The 18,520-nt window shown below is 38.0% G+C and overlaps 3 protein-coding genes across 3 annotated transcripts in view; 1 reads left to right on the top strand and 2 right to left on the bottom strand.

The window, feature by feature from the left end:
- Positions 1 to 332: 332 nt before the first annotated feature.
- vtna (vitronectin a) lies at positions 333 to 4,484 on the bottom strand. The gene is made up of 9 exons (XM_042739644.1): positions 4,395 to 4,484; positions 3,645 to 3,743; positions 3,444 to 3,563; positions 2,962 to 3,336; positions 2,158 to 2,297; positions 1,831 to 1,987; positions 1,591 to 1,743; positions 1,043 to 1,507; positions 333 to 935 (listed from the first exon to the last, which is right to left on the bottom strand). The coding sequence occupies exons 2-9, from the start codon at positions 3,694 to 3,696 to the stop codon at positions 814 to 816; spliced, it is 1,584 nt and encodes a 527-aa protein (XP_042595578.1). The 5' UTR covers positions 3,697 to 3,743; positions 4,395 to 4,484; the 3' UTR covers positions 333 to 813.
- Positions 4,485 to 8,725: 4,241 nt separating this feature from the next.
- Positions 8,726 to 15,884, top strand: sarm1 (sterile alpha and TIR motif containing 1). The gene is given in 9 exon segments (XM_042739641.1): positions 8,726 to 9,543; positions 9,546 to 9,867; positions 11,944 to 12,562; positions 13,124 to 13,336; positions 13,456 to 13,547; positions 14,030 to 14,356; positions 14,648 to 14,837; positions 15,373 to 15,494; positions 15,683 to 15,884. Coding segments are annotated over 9 exon segments (2,136 nt in total). The 5' UTR covers positions 8,726 to 9,413; the 3' UTR covers positions 15,804 to 15,884.
- A 1,193-nt stretch (positions 15,885 to 17,077) lies between these two features.
- The window catches only part of slc46a1 (solute carrier family 46 member 1), a 5,320-nt gene continuing 3,877 nt past the window's right edge, over positions 17,078 to 18,520 (bottom strand). The window contains exons 4-6 of the mRNA XM_042739642.1: positions 18,437 to 18,520; positions 18,175 to 18,331; positions 17,078 to 17,940 (exon numbers count right to left, since the gene is read on the bottom strand). Of these exons, the coding sequence (XP_042595576.1) occupies positions 17,877 to 17,940; positions 18,175 to 18,331; positions 18,437 to 18,520 (305 nt within the window). The 3' untranslated portion in view covers positions 17,078 to 17,876. The remainder of the gene's footprint in view (positions 17,941 to 18,174; positions 18,332 to 18,436) is intronic.

Here is an 18,520-nt window from a genome sequence, read left to right as displayed (position 1 = left end):
ACTTCCTGGTTCTACTCAAAATGCCTTTTTTCTTAGGGCTGTAAAAGTTTCTGTGTAATTGCATATCTTGGTTTTTGACATCTTTTTCTCTATGCACGATAAATAAGGATTAATCCTTATTTATCCAGCGAAGTTGTTCTTGGCACTGATTACTTAGTGTGATGTAAATGAATTCAATTGCCTGATATTGGCAGTAAGCTCAGTGTTTTCCTTGGAAAGTGCAAGAAACCACAATAAATGGAAGAATTGTGCCAAAACACTGACTGGAAATGTAAATGGCATTGGTTGTTTGCAGCAAATGACAAGACAAAAATGACAAGAAAGACTGTTTCACTGTGTTGAAAAGGCTGTTAATATCCTTCAGAGGACTTTCAAAGGTATAACATAATAAAATAACGTACACATTGCCATAATGTTATATACATAAAAAACTGCTACAAGGATTGCAAAACTGTTCCTCACTAAAGCTGTTGCAAAGTTCATAGCAACTTTAGGCTTTTGTAAACGTCAGTAAAAAAATGTATTCCTCTCATGCAATTACTTTAATTCTCAATGAAAATCAGAGTATCATTTTTTGATAATAGTGTTTATTTGAGATGTTTGAGACTGAAAATTGCATGGTGTCCATTAAGATTATTTAATCAACACAACAATTAGGGAGTAGATTAATCTCTAGGGGAGGACGACCTGTAGAAAATAACATTATGAAGGTCATTCTATTTGTGGAGAGATTCTAAAAGGGTCTACTGATCACCTTTCTCATTGACCGTACAAATGCAGATAATTTTTCTTGTATGATAAATACAGTTGGACTCATCTCTTTTCTGCTCCTGGCTTGTCTTTGCAGCCAAGCCAGTATTTTCCAATAGATCTTGGATATGGAGGGTTTGCATAGTCAACCCGCCTCGTTCGGAGATTCACTCTGTAGTACATATCTGTAAACAAAAAGTTTGAATCTGAATATGTAATATAATATAATAATCATGTTGATTTCAGTTCCCTCTTTGAATAATATAATATAATAATCATGTCATATAAATACCTCCTTTGAAGAAGTAGACACTCTGTAAAGGCTGACTCCTGCGCAGTATGTCATAGGCGATGTCTTCTGAAGGTCTGTATCTGTAGTCATAATCATAATCATTTTGTCTATGATAATAGTCTCTGCGTCTGTCCTGGTCTCGCCACCTGTCCTGCCCAAACCTCTGAGCAAACTCCTGTCCAATGCTGATGCCCCTCTCTGCCATAGTCTCCCAATATGGTGACCTATTCTGCCTGCGCCTGGAGCCCCGCTGCTGGTCCCACTCCTGCCCATAACGTTGGTTCCACTGCTGCCCATACCGTTGTCCCCACTGCTGGTCCCAATCCTGCCGATTTCTGTCCTGACGCCTTCTGCTGGGCCATCTCGGAGTGATGTAGAGTCTGCCGGCTAGCACAGCATCCACAGGAGATTTGATTCCAATCCAGTCTTTGTTGATGAAGTGATGGCCACCATGATGACTGTGAGCTGGAAGAAAGTAATTAAAACTGAGTTATGGAAGCTGTCTAAGGTTCAATGTATTTTGGTAACTTTCTCTAAAAGAATATTACCTCCACCAAAGAGCTGGTTGAAGTGCTCAACCCATCGGTCATAGTAAATATTAGTGTATCTGCGGAAGAGTGCTGAGGGAGATCTCAGTGATATCTGAACGCACTCCTCATGGGATGGCTGGTGCTTGAACTCATACTGGTAATACTGGTCTCCTAGAAAGAAGGAACGTATGCTTTGTTTAGTAAAGTTAAATGAACATGTCAGTAAATCTAGATGTATTCTTTAGGTTAAGCACAAACCTTTAAAAAAATAAACCTTCTCTTTGCCATGATGGCTGTGAGCAGGAATGGCAAAGGCAGCATCCAGATGGTCCGGTATCTTCTCAAATCCCACAGATATTTCTCGTGGGAAATCTTCATCTAGTACTCCATCTTCAAACCTCCAGTATTTTTTACCCTGGGAATAATAAATCATATTGTCATTTACAATCATTCAGTGAAACAGATTAAATAATTTGGATTAATTAAATGTATTTATTATTTATTATATTGTAAATAACACAGGGAATCATTTCAAATTCAAAATGGTTTATATTACAATAGATATAAATGTGAGGTCATCCATACTTTGAAGATGTATGTCTTTCCTTGGCAGTTTATACGCGTGAAGGCAGCATCAATTGGACCTTTTATTCCCCAGATGTCTTCTATGAGCTTTGGGTACCCGGGTAATACTAATTTCTCATCAAGCTCAAAAAAATATTGTCCTCATAGACAAACATATCACATTTTAAATTAGAAACAAAAAGTGTCAAAAAGAATCAATAAATACAGAAAGAACTATAAGAAGAACAAATAATCAGTAATAAATTTCAGTAATACAGCAGTACATTTTAAAACATTTTACTGATTTTATGGGTTTTATTTTCCTTTAACCCACTTTCCAGGGTTATTATAGTTAACTAAAACTAAAGCCATAAAAAACATTTTTGTTACTTATAATAAAATAAACCTTAACTGAAATAAAATAACAATATATTTTCTTAACAGCAATATTTTTTATTTTCATTTAGTTTAACTGATGTACTAAATTAGTAAAACTGAAATACAAAAGAATAAAATTATAAAGACATTTTAAAAAACTGATAAAAATGACAAAAACCCAATAAAATCACAACAACTTTAACTAAGATTAAAATGAAAATGAAAAAATACAAATAATACCTAAATCAAAATATTAATACAAACTAATGATATCTCAATGATAATAAAATAACACTGCTCCCTAACCATTTTGTTTTAAATTTTACTTATACTAAATATACTGTATGTACATTTTTATATTACCGTCAAAAAATGAGCCTAAAAGAAATAGAAAGTAATTTTGTATAATATTCACATTTTTGTTCTTCTTTGCTGTAAGCTACTTACCTCTGAATGCGTATACAGAGCCGTTTTTAAGCTGCATGAAGGAATCAAAGGGTCTGCCACTGCAGACCTCAGCGTCAGGGTCTTTGGCTTTTGTTGGTGTGGGTTCAGCAGTTGTGGCTGGGTTCTTAATGGTGGTGGCTAATCTGAATTGTGTAGTTGGAGTGGCAGCAGTGGCAATCTCTGGTGTTGGGTTATCACTTAACGAGGAATCCAAGATTTGTGAAGCTGGTGTTAACAGGCTGAATATTTCAGCAAAGATCTCTGGAGATGGGGTCACAATTTTGAGCTGTGATCTGGATCTGTTTGGCACCTCTGTGCTGTTTGCTTCCTCATCATAATCATCCTCAGGGTAAGAAGGAAAGGTGTCTCCACGAGCTGCAACAAGAACAGTTTCTCATCCACTTGTTTTGTTTCACTGCATTTCACATGTTTAGTTTTGATTTGTTTAAATGGTGTTTAAGAAACCAAACTGGTCAACTTACACCTTATACGACATAAGGATTCGTAGTCTTTGCAACAGCTCTTGTAGTATGTGCACATAGAGTCACACTGGAAGCTCTTGGTGGCATCAAACCCATTTTCACAGCGTTCAATACACGACTCTAATGGGAAAAAAGAGCACAGTTTCAAGATAACACAGAGACTATATATCCAAAATATTAATAGAAAGTAAGTGTTCTTACCTTCAGCTGCATATGTGAAGGAAATCAGTCCTAGTAGCAGAAAAAGCCTCATCCTGGCGTCTCACAATGAATTCAACTGAATAACTGAGACCATCAGGACTACAGGAATCAATAGACTCAGAGGTCACTCATCCACTTTTGTTTACTTGAACTTACTTTGCAACGTTTTCATCTTTGTTTAACTTTAATCATTAAAAGCAGACGTGAATTGTTTTGCAATCTGATAATATAAATTTGAAAAGTTTGTTTTATGAGCACTACTTTATGTAACATTGTTTTAAGTTTATTAATAATAACACTAGTCATTTAGTTCAAAGCAAAATTATGTTTAATGTTTTTTTTATGGGTTAGACTAAACTATATTTTTTTTGAGTGATAAATAGAAAGGTATAGAACAACTTTCAAAATGTCTGATATAATCTGTTTAACAAAGTCCACCATCATGTTCTTCACTAAACTAATGTGGGAGTGTATTGCTTAAACTTCAGGGAAAATAACCCTTTTGACCTCTGTGAAAAGTTAATGATTAATAGATCCATAAACACCATTCTATTACCTGTCAGCGTCTACACACAGACATCACCTTAACGTTACACAACTGCTTACAAACAATCGTTGTACATGAATAAGTCAAGCTGGGAGATTTCGAAATGTAGATTTGTAAATCTTAGTTTAGCGTTCTTATTTGCATAACCTATTTCTTGCTTATTTGTTCCTTTCGAACACGTAAAAAAACTGACTGTAGCCTACTTGTCTGTGTCGCCATGTAAACAGTGTTGCCGACAGTTTTCAGGGGAAATTGCTAAAGACAGATCGATTTGTTGCTAAAAGTTGCGAAATGACGGTGTGATGTCATTGCGTGATGACGCCATTACATAACCATGACACAAAACAGCGTTTTTACGTATAATACACAACGAGATTACTCAAATCTCAGCAAAAAAAATAAAGAAAAAAGTTATTTGTTCATAAAAATATTAAAAAATATTTTAATTTGTAAAAGTAACATAAGTAACATTTTTATGATCGGATTTTTTACAGCATTGAATTACTGAACAGTTACACATTTTATGTATTTTCTTATTAACTAGTAAAACTGCACATTCTGAACAATTGTAGTTTTAAGCAGTGTACTGGTATTTAGTTAGTGTGCTACAAAAAGTCTGTATAGGACACAATGTACGGTTAATATGAAGGAACGGTCCATATTTATTTTTCACAGGGTGTTTTACCTGTGTTTTAGATTTCACATTGCATTTTGTGTTTTAAGGTTACAACTTAAAGGGATACTCCACCCCAAAATGAAAATTTTGTGATTAATCACTTACTCCCATGTCGTTCCAAACACGTAAAACTTCCGTTCATCTTCGGAATACAATTTAAGATATGAAAACCTGGAGGCCTGTGACTGTCCCATAGACTGCCAAGTAAATAACAGTGTCAAGGTCCATAAAAGGTATTGAAGTCATTGTCAGAATACTCCATCAGCCACCAGACGTGCAATCTGGGTTATATGAAGCAATGGGAATACTTTTTGTAAGCGAAGAAAACAAAAATAATGACTTTATTCAACAATTCCTTTGTCAACGGTCTCCTCTGTGTCTCTCTGCGATGGTATCACGAGGTGTTGCTCACTGGCGGATCTCAGACTTCTGGAGGGGTTGTAGATTCGTAGTATTGAGTGGAAGTAGGCGTGTGCTGAGCCTATGGCTGTTCTATATGCAAGCATCAATGTCTTGAACTTAATGCGAGCCGCAACCGGTAGCCAGTGCAAGGAGATAAAGAGAGGTGCTTGTTGAAGACCAGTCATGCCGCTGCATTCTGAATCATTTGTAGAGGTTTGATTGTGCTTGATGGAAGTCCAGCCAGAAGAGCATTGCAGTAGTCCAGCCTAGAAATGACAAGGGACTGGACAAGAAGTTGTACAGCATGATCTTTCCAAGTAGGGCTCGCTGCAGACCAAAAGATTCAGGGGGCATGGTTGGATCCACATCTAGGGGGTGGAGAATAGGTTTAGGGATCAGGGGTAGGTTTAGGTAAATGTAAGGTGGGAGTGGTTGGATCTAGACCCAACCACGCCCCCTGGATCTTGTGGTCTGCAGTGAGATGCTTCTCAATCTTTCTGATGTTGTGCAATGCAAACCTGCATGATCGAGCAGTCTTTGCAATTTGGTCTTTGAAGGTCAGCTGGTCATCAAAGGTTACACCAAGATTTCTGAACGAAGTTGATGGGGAAATTGTAGAAGAACCTAGCTGGATGGAGAAATCATACTGTAGAGTTGGAGTGGCAGGGAAGACAAGAAGCTCAGTCTTTGCCAGGTTGAGTTGTAGGTGATGTTCTTTCATCCATGCCGAGATGTCCGCCAGGCAGCCTGAGATCCGTGCAGCTATTGTTGGATCATCTGGTTGAAATGAGAGCTTTGTGTCATCAGCATAGCAATGGTAGGAGAAGCCATGTGCCTGTATGATGGGACCCAGTGATGTAGTGTATATGGAGAAGAGGAGGGGTCCAAGAACTGATCCCTGAGGAACACCAGTGACAAGCTGATGTGCTTTGGATACCTCCCCTCCCCAAGCCATCCTGAAAGACCTACCATTGAGCTAGGATTCAAACCAGCAGTGTGGAATCCCTGTGATGCCCAGTGAGGAGGCAACTAAATTTTGGTAATGGATTTTCTGGATTGGTAATTGATTACGTAATGGATTGGTACTTTTTGGTAATTTCACGATTTACTGGCTGGCAACGTAGCTGGCACGTCCTAGGCACATAATGGTATTACCAATAAAATTATGATAAATATTAATGATTTACATGCCGCTTAATACTTAAATATGCTCATTTAAACGTCTTTAGTCTGGACATCTTAAATCTGTCGCTTAAACAACCCAAGAGAGATATAATACGCTACATGCAGACAGCTCCGATACTGTATGGGAATGTACCATAGACTGGAATGTACCCTCTGGCGCGCTCAAGTTCAGGACAGCGCGTGCACAGCAGAGCTGCGTCTGACAGGAGGACCGATCGTTCCTCCGAAGTGAGACATGTTTTAATTTCACAACTGTCGTTTAATACTTGTGAAAATTTAATTTAAAATGAAATGATTACTTATAGTTTGACAGAATGTCGCCTGACAGCAGTAACAACGCTTTTTTCAGGGGCTTTTTTTTTTTTCATCTGACAGGAAATTTCGTTTTATCAGGTAAGACCCGTTAAAGTTACTTCTTAACAAATAAACGACTGTTGCGAAAATAAATGAGCATAAAGTACATGAAAAGGTTGTTTTAGGTTTCATTTAATTTAATTTATTATTTTAAGGTACACAGCACTGGTGGCGGTTGGAGTAACCATAGCAACATAATGGCGCCGGAAGAAGACATAGGCCTAACTCCAGCTCTCCAGTGCGTTAATGGAGTACTGTAACAATCACATTAATAATGTCTTTATCTGAAGTGTTTTTATAATACTTATGCAATTATTTAATATATGTCTTGATTCATGCGCGATATAGTTATGTTTTAAATAACTAAAAAGCGTCTGGAAAACACTTTGTTGTTGATTTGAATGTTTCTGTTTGTATAACGTTACCGTTTTGAACGCAGTTTGTTATGTTGCTGTTAATATGTATTCCAGCTCTGAGTCTGTGTCATTCATATGCTATTACAACGTTTCTAAAATAGTAATGGGCAAATAAGGACAAGTTAAATTGCTGCATGTACTGAATGTCGGCCCAAAGAATATTAAAAAAAAATATTAACTGGTTACCAACCATGGTTTTAATGCAAAAAACAAAAACAAAAAACGATTGGTTTATAATGGTATGGAAATTGAAAACCATTACATTTTCTGTTGTGTTTTGGGCAGAATTCTATTGCTATATGTAGAACCCTGAAGGTAGAAGCGTTTTGTCTTCTATGTTAAAATGGCACATTTTTTCACATTAAAGCGCAAAACGAGCTTCTCTCACTATGAATTTACCCGGAGCCTATGGTTAAAACTCTCCCGCTGCCAGATGCATGCTCTGACACGAGCAATGTTCATGAATATGGTGGAATATGTACAAAACGAACGGTTTATTCGTTTTTTAGTTTAGTTTAGACCCCACCGACTACACTGCGTTTGAATGACTGATCTATATAATGACCTCATTAAATATTCATGAGGTGTGCACAGCCGCAGCAGGACGCGCCATTCAAACCTCGTGAATATTTAATGAGGTCATTAGAGTGCCACTTTATGATTTGTTGTCTGTAGCTAAACAACTCGACGTAACATTCTAGCACAGTAGCCTACACCAGGGGTCTTCAACCTTTTAGGACATGCGCCCCCCCACCAAAGCCACCCCAAACCCCCCCCAAACCCCCCCCCCCCCCCCCCCCCGTTTTACTGTATTCACAATGAATTACTTTATTAACATTTTGCACTTTTGGATAAACATTTTTAAAAGAAATACACGGATCCGTTATACTGATACATTTGATATTTTCTTTACTGTTAACGTTCCCTTAAAACAACTGACTGTGCTTACAAGGATACTTGTCAAGACACAGACATTGGTAGTCACCTGCTGTCTGAGAAGGCTATCTGTTTGTGTTACTTGTGATAAGCGTGACATACTCGAGCCAACTCTGCTCAACTGTAGACTAGAAGTGGGATTCAGATTGCCCCCTAGTGGATGGGTAAAGATTTGCTAACTCATATTCATAAATCCTCAAGGGAATGTCTCTGAATTAACTGATGCTCGCGCCCCCCTTGACAGGTGCTGGCGTGCCCCACATGTTGAAAACCTCTGGTCTACACTGTGCTCTCTGTAGTAAGGTGATAACCCCCCTTTCAAAATTTCGTGTGAAACGTTGTTAAAATTAGTAAAATGAGCAAAATTTACCTGTGGTTTTAAAAAGACCTGTAGTACAAGCCCATTCAGTTAAATAGCATCTCGTTTTAACACTGCAAGAAGCTTACAGACTGGCAATTTCTGGCAATTTATTTAAAAACGTAAAGAGATTTTGTCCTCATTTTTAACTTTGGCTAAAACTAACTTTAAAATATGTATCTTTTATTAGAAATATATTGCGGCTGTGGCATTTAGGCAGAAATACAATAAACGTTGTCATTGTAACAAAATAGCTAGCTTTGCATACAGTCTTTGTCCACCAGGGGGCATTGAACTAAAGTGGCGCTGTGGTGCTGAGGTTGATTCTCCGCTTCTGGCTCGTGACATACACTGGGCGGGTCTATAACCGGACGCTGAGGATGCTTGAGGATTCTTTATTAACGATCTTGACTTTATTTCAAATATAACGGCATCACAGTGTTTTATTTTAATGAATAAGCATCGCTTCAGTTGGCTTTCACAGGAATCTATCCGAGGGTGGCAGAATGACATTGGAAACAGTCGTCTTTGTCTGACAAAACTCAATTGATTGCCAGTATACAGTGATACCAACCGACGACTACTGTCTAATTTTCTTAAAACATCAAGGCTTTTTGACAGCGTTATCTTGTTACTTTATGGTTCTTGATGGGTCCTTTCTAACAGAGGATTCTTAAAGCGTATCTTAACCAGTGCTATGACATCATTTGTGTTTTTTTTTTCTCTGACATCAGCAGTATAATGTGTTTTGGTGTAAACGGTCTCTGTTTTCCACGCATTAGACATTAATGATTTGCTTGGTAATGACGGCGACGCGATAATTTCTTTGTCACGATTGAAAGACAAAGAAACATCAGAACTGTTGTTATAACAAAGAAACAGCTGGTAACGGTAGATGTTTTTGTCTCTTGTCGTGTATCTCAGCAAGTTTTTCCGTTATTTCTCCATGTTTACCACCGACAGACTCACGGTTCCTGAATATGTCAGTAATCGGCTACACAACCGGAGGACGAGCTCTGGCCCTAGGGCTGTCCCGGGATTAGCACCGACGTCCAGGCCGTTTTAGACGGCTCTCTCCCCGCGCTGCGCTCCGCCATCAAAACACTCAAGTCTTCAAAAGACACTGGAAATGTGGAGGAGACCCGCCAGGCCATTGCTAAGACTTTCCAGCTCGTCGAGGAGGCCTGGGTCCTGCCCACATTGGGCCGACAAGTAGCGGAGGAGATCTGCAACAGGATCCGGCTGGATGGGGGTCTGGAGCTGCTCTTGCAGCTGCTGCAGATACCGCCTGTAGAAATCACATACGAGTCTGCCAAGCTCCTTGAGCAGATTTTGGTCTCAGAAAACAGGTAGGGAACATTCTTGATAGATTGTTGTTCGTAGGCCCTAAAAGCATTTGGAGGCAAGTCGCAGTTAAAAATGAGTGAATGAATATCATTGTATTAGTCATAATATCAAACAAAGTATCACAAGAATTTTACATAGTTTATTTGTTTTAGAATGATAAGAAATGAGTTATACTGTTAATTATTTTTCCTTAAGAATATAAGTTTTTTGTAAAAGAATATAAGGTGCTATAATCCATTTAAGCATGGAACTGTATGCAGAAAATAATCATGCTCCCTGAAAAATATACTTAAAATATCTGTCCTGGGATAACATATGTGACCCTGGACCACAAACCGGTCTTAAGTAGCACGGGTATGTTTGTAGCAATAGCCAAAAAACATTGTATGAGTCAAAATTATTGATTTTTCTAAATATATCAAAACTTAATTTTCGATTAGTAATATGCATGGCTAAGAACTTAATTTGGACAACTTTGAACAAAGGCAACTTTTTCTCAGTATTTAGATTTTTTTCACCCTCAGATTCCAGATTTTCAAAAAGTTGTATCTCTGCCAAATATTGTCCTAACGAACCATTCATCAACGGAAAAAGCTTTTTATTCAGCTTTCAGATTATGTATTAATCTCAGTTTCAAAAAACTGACCCTTATGACTAGTTTTGTGGTCCAGGGTCACTTTTAACTAATCAGAAGGCCTTGAAGCACTTTCTGCTGCATGTCAATCATTTGCGCATTTACAGTGGACAGTCTATATGAGAAGCATTAATTTGACAGTGACTGATGAACACAAATTAAGGATGAAGATATGACTTTTTCTTCTATGTAAATATGTTCAGTTCTAATAAACTTTAATTTTAGGAAAAGTCTGAATTAATAAAAAAAAAATCTGAATTAAACATAGCCCTGCAATTCTATGTTAACTTTTTACAGATTTTATTATTGCTTATAGCACTAAATTTACTTCACATTCTTATTCAAAATCAGTGCTTAACTGTCAGTTAATATTGTTATAGTCAGGGCTGAATTTTTAGTCGCGGTCCTGTCCTGCATTTGTCCTTAAAGGAATAGAGAGAAAGAGGTAGATAGATAGATAGATAGATAGATAGATAGATGGATAATAGATAGTTAGACAGATAGATAGTTAGAGAAATACCAAAAACAGGACCAAAAATAAGTTCAAAATGACTGAAAAGCTACATCAAACTTGTTTTTCTTTCATCTGACAGGGTAATATATTCACCGTAGTCAGGGGCGTAGCAAGCTTTTCAAAAGTGTGGGGGATGGATGTGGTTTGTTTATTAACAATAAAAATGATGAATACAGTGACAGAGGGGTACAAAATGTATAACATACAAGATATAAAAAGCTTCCCATTTAAATGAGTGATACTAGATAAGTATAAAAACACACTCGGAACACACAGAAAATAAGTCAAAACTCTGTTGTGCAAATACACAACAGTAGACTTGCTAAAGAATCAGAATCAGAAATACTTTAATAATCCCAGGGGGAAATTATTTTTGTTAAAAACTCCAGATATACGCCTCCTCAGCACGAGCTGACCGATAAATCTAACACACCAGGAAAGGCGGGACTTAAGGCAGAACAGCCAATCATGAGCCGGTCACATTTAAAGCCGGTGTCATGTTTGAGAGGGAGGGGGAGAGGAGGCAGCCGCAGCGAGCGCAGACACAGAGCGGCCAAAGAAACAGAGGAGCGACTGTAGTTAGGCGTTTGTGCAAAACTGTGGAAAAACTGCAGAAAAAGTGCGGGTGTTGAACCCTCTCACCGGGAAAAGTGTGGGTGTTAAAACACCCACATCCCCTACGGGTGCGACGCCCCTGACCGTAGTTATGCCACAGCTGTAGGGGGGGTGTATAAATCTGCCCTAAAGCCACTAATAAATCCACTAAAAATCATATTGGGACTAAGTGTCTTGTGTTATTTATTTGCAGGTGCCATTTTGTTTGATGTTATGTCATAATTTATTTAATATTAGTATATAGCATATTTGTTGGATAAAAGGCTTGTATGCATACAAATTCTTTTAAATTATTGTTTTTGTATTTTTCTGCAGGGAATATGTGGCACGTATGGGGCTTGGGGTCATCCTGAACCTGACCCGTGAGCAGGAGGATGCCCAGCTGGCAAGGAGTGTGTCGGGCATCCTTGAGCACATGTTTAAACACACAGAGGAGACATCTGCGCAGCTCATCACTAACGGAGCACTGGACACCCTCCTGTACTGGTGCCGTGGAACAGACCCAACTGTACTGCGGCACTGTGCCGTGGCCCTGGCAAACTGCGCCATGTACGGTGGGCACCGCTGCCAGCGGCTGATGATCGAAAAACAGGCTGCCGAATGGCTGTTCCCGCTGGCGTTCTCCAAAGAGGACGAGCTGATCCGATTCCATGCATGTCTGGCCGTGGCTGTGCTGGCGGCTAATAGGGAGATAGAGAAAGAAGTGGTCAAGTCTGGTACCCTGGAGCTGGTGGAGCCCTTCATCGCCTCATTGGACCCTGAAGAGTTTGCACGCAACATGTTGGACAGCGCAGACAGCATGCAGGGCCGTACGGCTGCAGACCTGCAGCAGTTACTGCCCCTGCTGGACGGCACACGTCTGGAGGGGAAATGCATCGCTGCGTTCTATCTGTGCGTGGAGACTAGTATCAAGTCCCGTCAACGTAATACCAAGGTCAGGCAGACACTATATTCAGTTTTCTATGCTTTCATTGAGTTACTGAGTTTCTTAGGCTGATGATACACAGGGCAACTTTTTGAGCAATTTTGCTGGGCAACTTTTTTGAGTGCTGTTGCTTGGGCACTTTCCCACTGAGAATACTAATCATTTCTGGATACTTTAGATTGATTATATACATATATCATTTTTTTGTTTAATTACTGCAGATTAGTTGTAACCTGGCTCCGATGAAGATAGGAATCATGTGTTTGTGACCTTTTTTTTCCTGATTTCTGATTCTGATTTGATACTGATTTTTTTCTGATTTGTGATTATGGGATAATATAAGACGTCTTCCCCTCACAAATGGTTATCGAAAGCAAAAATAGTATGAAATGCACATCATATCTTGTGAGAAAGTGTGCTAGAGCAAAACAGGTACTATTTTTGAAATCAGCACTCCAAAATGAGTAAAAAAACAAGTATTTCATTCAGTCGGTATGATGCAGGACGCTGTAATATATAAAATATTCCTACATTAAATTGTAAATTTTTTCCCTGGATCTTTCTACTCAGATATTTCAGGAGATTGGAGCTATTCAGAGTCTAAAAAGGATCGTCATGTACTCCAGTAACGCCACCGTCTGCTCTCTGGCTAAGCGGGCATTAACAATGATGAGCGAGGACGTCCCGAGACGTATCCTTTCATCTGTACCCAACTGGAAGAGCGGAGAGGTACAGACCTGGCTGCAGCAGATTGGCTTCAGTGCATTCATTGAACGGTTTCAGGTTTGTACACAGCACCCCTTTCCTGTTTAGCTGACCTTAAATGAAGGTGGAGGATATGATGATTTCTTGAAGATGTTTGCTGCCGTTTTGATCAGGGCTTTCTGTACCATATCTTTCAGGAACTGCAGGTGGATGGAGATCTACTGCTCAATATCACAGAACAGGATCTGATCCAGGATCTGGGCATGACTTCTGGGCTCACTCGCAAGAGGCTAGTGGTATTTTATTATTCAGTATTATTATTAAATATAGAATTCTTACAGAAATTGATGTATTTAATCTTACTTTCAGCTCTACAGTGGGGTCCAAATGTCTGAGATCACATTGGAAAACTGAGATTAAAAACTAAATTTAAACCTGGAAAGCCTGTTATGTTTTTAGATGTTGCGAAATTTAAATAAATAAATAATAAGTACATTTACATTTACCAGACGCTTTTATCCAAAGCGACTTACAATGCATTCAGACTAACATTTTTTACCTAACATGTGTTCCCTGGGAATTGAACCCACAACCTTTTGCGCTGCTAACGCAATGCTCTACCACTGAGCCACAGGAACACAAAAAATGTAATAAAAAAAATGTAAAGACATTTACAATAAAGGTTATGATGTAAATTTAAAATAAGCAAAATAGAAGCATTTTTATTGTATTATCATAACCAATAGCAGTTCTCTGATAACTTCTGTACAGGTTTCTTCGAGATCTGCGTGTACTAAAAACCTATGCCAATTACTCCACATGTGACCCCAATAACCTGGCAGACTGGCTAGCTGATATAGACCCACGATTCCGTCAGTACACCTACAGCTTGGTTCAGTCAGGAGTCGATCGGAACAATATCATCAACATTACAGAACAACAGTTGCTGTCTGACTGCAATATAGAGAATGGAATCCACCGTGCAAAGATCCTTTCTTCTGTCCGCCGCCCTGCTAAACCCTGCTTAACCGATTCCCAACCCGTGGGCCCCGATGTGTTCATCAGCTACCGTCGCACAACGGGTTCACAGCTTGCCAGGTCAGAACTCAAATGAAATGGCTCTTAAGTGTCTTAACAGTAATGGCAGCTATTTAGTTACGCAGGTTTTATTTGAATGAGAGTTAATGTATGCAAAATATATCTGTACATATTGATTATTAGATATTTATTTGTGCACATGCACATTTAGTTTTTACATTTAGATTACATCTGCCATCATGTAATTCTCATTTAAAGTTAATAATAGTAGTATAGAAGTATAGATTTTTATATTGGCCAGTTATTGGTTGAAATAAACCCTACGTCTCCTGTTCTTCCCTTTCTATGCAGCCTACTGAAGGTGCATCTACAGTTGCGTGGTTTCAGCGTCTTCATCGACGTGGAGAAACTGGAAGCTGGCAGGTTCGAGGAGAAACTGATCACGAGTGTACAGCGAGCACGCAACTTCATTTTGGTGCTGTCAGCCAACGCGCTGGACAAATGCATGGGCGACGTGGCTATGAAAGACTGGGTTCATAAGGTCAGAGGCAGAAATCCTTCTTTGATCAAACTGTACTCTCATAAGTACGTGTGTGTACTGTCTATATTTATTAGGTATATATAAATACACACACATGCATGTATATATTTAAGAAAAATATGTAATGTTTATATATTAAATATATTTATATATAATATAAATTTTATAAATATAAATATATACATGTAAATATTTTTTTAATATATACTGTATGTTTTTATATATACATAATAAATATATACAGTAAACACATATATTATATAAACAAAAACTTTTATTTTGGATGCGATTAATCATTGCCCAGCACTAAAATAAAGCCATATTTACTCAAGGTTCAAGTCAAATGCTGAAACCAGACTGAAAATGCACTCCTGAAAGCTTCAGTCATTATTCCAATTAGAATCTCTATTGGAGAATCTGTTCTCAGAAGATGCCAAAACGTCCTTCTGCCAACACCTTGAAATATGTAATTAGGTGTATTAATATTGTCAATCAGCCATGTGAGGATAAACATTTTGATTTATGTTATCCACAGGAGATTGTCACCGCCCTGATTGGGAAGAAGAACATTGTTCCTGTCACTGATAACTTTGTGTGGCCTGATCCGGCCTCTCTGCCAGAGGACATGAGCAGCATCCTCAAATTTAATGGCATTAAGTGAGTCAACACTCTGCCTGACAAAACATGTTTAGTCATTCTATGACATACAATATGCTTTCCTCTGCTCAGTAACTTAAAGTTGTTAAAATTCTACACCAGATCAATGAAAGCTTTTAATGGAGGCACGAATCTAAAATAATCTAATTGTAAAAAGATTTAACGTAAATCTCTTCTCAATGTCACAGGTGGTCCCATGAGTATCAAGAAGCCACTATCGAAAAGATCCTGCGCTTCCTCAAGGGAAACCCAAGCCAAGAGCAACCAGACGGAGCAAAAACAGACAAAAAAGAGCCACAAAAGAAATAAAACATACAGTACATCTGACCAATAAAATGCTCTTTATTATGCCTAATAAGTAGGTGTTTCCAATAATGACCACCGTGTAATCAGAATACACCTGCTTACTCCTCAAAAGCCAGTGTTTCCTTTGGTTGTATGCATGTAGTTGGTCTAGATAGATACATAAGTGTAACCTACCCAAAGATGCAACAGAATTTACAAGGTGCGGACACATTAGCAAAGTTTTGGCAATATTTTACAGGTTAATAACAGTCCATCTTGTCAATGGTGTAGCAATATATGAAGCATTTTCAATTTCAAACCAAGCAGCTGTCTGTTGGTCAGTGTGGTGAGTTTGTGTGACTAACCTGAACCCATTATGAAATCTGCATGGGGGAATCTTTCACCATCACATGGATTCCTATACACTAGGTTTAATTTTTTCACAAAAGTACATGTGATAGACAGCACTTTACAGATTATTCGTAGTTATTTACAGCTTTATGTCTGTCGACAGCATTTGTGGCTCTAAATAACACTAAATACTACTTAAATTGCGCATTAGTAATCAAATTGTACTGACTGTGCTCTCGAAATTGTGTGGTAGATTTCTATAACTCAGGAAACTGAAACGATTTCTGCATTACGATTTGTATTTATGACATCAGCATAAATCTAAGCATAGTCAATCCATAATCAGATAGTACTAGATAATCTTGCATTATAGCATTGTTGGTAGACTTTTGAATGAAAGCCTTGTGAAATCTTAAACATCAGTTTATTCTAGTTCAGTTGGTTAATCCACAAATAGACAATTCTTTTTTTCTAACTACAGGTTTGTGCAGGTTAAGTAAGTTCTGATTTATGTACAGTGTATCATTCAAAGACAAACAACAAATTTTTCATCTTTAATAATATTTCACAACAGTTCATCAAGCTCAAGATGAATCATTATAGTTATTAATCACTTCATGCAGTATTAGAACCAAACCCTGATACAACAGTTTCAGGACTCAAAAGACTGGTGTAAAGGCTTTCTTAGGATTTGCAAGAATATTATGCAGCAATTTTAATTCAATGATTCATTTCCGGTCACTGTGAATATGCATTCGGTCAAGGGAAATGCAGATGAACATTTACTAACAGCTCTTAACACCTCAAGCTCAATGCTGCTATTGAGCTCCCTGTTGTTGCCTTATGATATTTATCCTAGTGACTTTCAGGTGTAATACAGCGTGTAAAATCTGTACAATTAAATAATGAATTTTTTTTTTCAGAAATAAACAACAATAAAGATTGTTTTGGAAACCATCCCTTTATTCTGCTGTATTTTCTTGTATAAAACTGCTGAGTTGACTGGCTTTGATAAATTTAGACATACACAAAACACAAAGATGTTTTTCACATTTTCACTTCCTGTTAGCATATTGCCAAACCACACAGCCATAATTTAACTGTCTCACATCCACATAATTATCACCTGCTTCACAGATTTGACATTACCTAGAACACAACTGACTAGCTTGTTAACAAAAGGAGGAACATTACTGTGATTGTACCTGTGTGGGTTAAAGCTGTGATCGTGTGTCCTGAATTCATAGTATGGCTGTTATTCAAAGATTAATACTCGCAGTTGTTTTAAATGTTTCATTTTCATAAAACAGAATTACAAAAACAGCTTCCCAAACTCGGCCAACCCAAACTCACGCCATTGGTTGAGCTAATGTTGCTGTGTCTGGATGCTGAAACTATGTTTTAATAGCACCACAGTCACAGTGTTAACACTTTTTGGGGAAATCTATCTTCCAGTGGCTTACGTACACTGTAAATGGCTGATGTCCAAAACTGCTGATGCTGGAATCAGATGAGGTTCACGAATTGCAGTCTCTTATGAAGACCAAAACTGAATTAATTTGATCATAAACACAGTAAAACAATATCTATTGTAAAATACTATTATAAAATATGTTTTCTATTTTAACTTTAAAAAAATAAAATGTAATTTATGTGATGGCAAAGCTGCCCTTACTCAATCAAATCATTTCTTTAAAACAAACAAACAAACAAAAAAAAAACCCCCTAAAATCATCAATGTCAATGTCAGGATATTCCAGAGCCTTCTTGGTTTTCTCTGCTCTCTTTCTTCTCCTGGCAACCCAAGCCCCTGTACACAAAGAAAAAAAATATTCACATGAATATAGCCCTGACATAAATAATTCTGTTTAAATCTAAATCCGATATAAATTTTAAAATAATTTTGATATGGTTCATTTAGGCCGGGTGAATCTGGGCACACTGGGCCACTTTTTGCCAATGAGATAACGGGGGAAAAATGGCCCAATTATCCTGAATTAACTTTACAAACTAAAAGCATAATTAATGACCAGTGAGGGTTTACCCGATAATGCCAGCTGGTATAAAGAGGATGACGGCCCCAAAGATAAAGGGGAATCCTTTCATGAAGTGTAGGGTGGCAGGGTACAAAGAATTAAAGACCCCACTAGATACTAGTGAGCACAGACCTTCCACACACGCCACTGAAGCAAACAGAGCACCTAGGATGAAGTAATAGAAAAAAAAAAAAAAAACACACATAAATTAATAAAACATTCCATGTCATTCAACAATATTCTTTGTGACGCAAGGCTGTTCTGGTTCACCTTGTTCTGAAGGGTCCACCAGCTTGGACAGTTTAGATCTCAGGACTGGGGTAGAAGCCATAAAAAGGAAGCACAACCCATATC

The sequence above is a fragment of the Cyprinus carpio genome, chromosome B15 (genome assembly GCF_018340385.1).
Source record: "Cyprinus carpio isolate SPL01 chromosome B15, ASM1834038v1, whole genome shotgun sequence".
NCBI lineage: Eukaryota > Metazoa > Chordata > Actinopteri > Cypriniformes > Cyprinidae > Cyprinus > Cyprinus carpio.
This window is presented reverse-complemented; position numbering and strand designations above follow the sequence as displayed.

Bases quoted from the DNA above. Each gene is read 5' to 3' on its own strand.
- vtna (XM_042739644.1), bottom strand. From the start codon at position 3,696: ATGAGGCTTTTTCTGCTACTAGGACTGATTTCCTTCACATATGCAGCT. The intron at 3,337-3,443 runs GTAAGTTGACCA...TTCTTGTTGCAG, and splicing joins ATCCTTATGTCGTATAAGGT to CTCGTGGAGACACCTTTCCT. The intron at 1,744-1,830 runs GTTTGTGCTTAA...CCTTCTTTCTAG, and splicing joins GAAGGTTTATTTTTTTAAAG to GAGACCAGTATTACCAGTAT.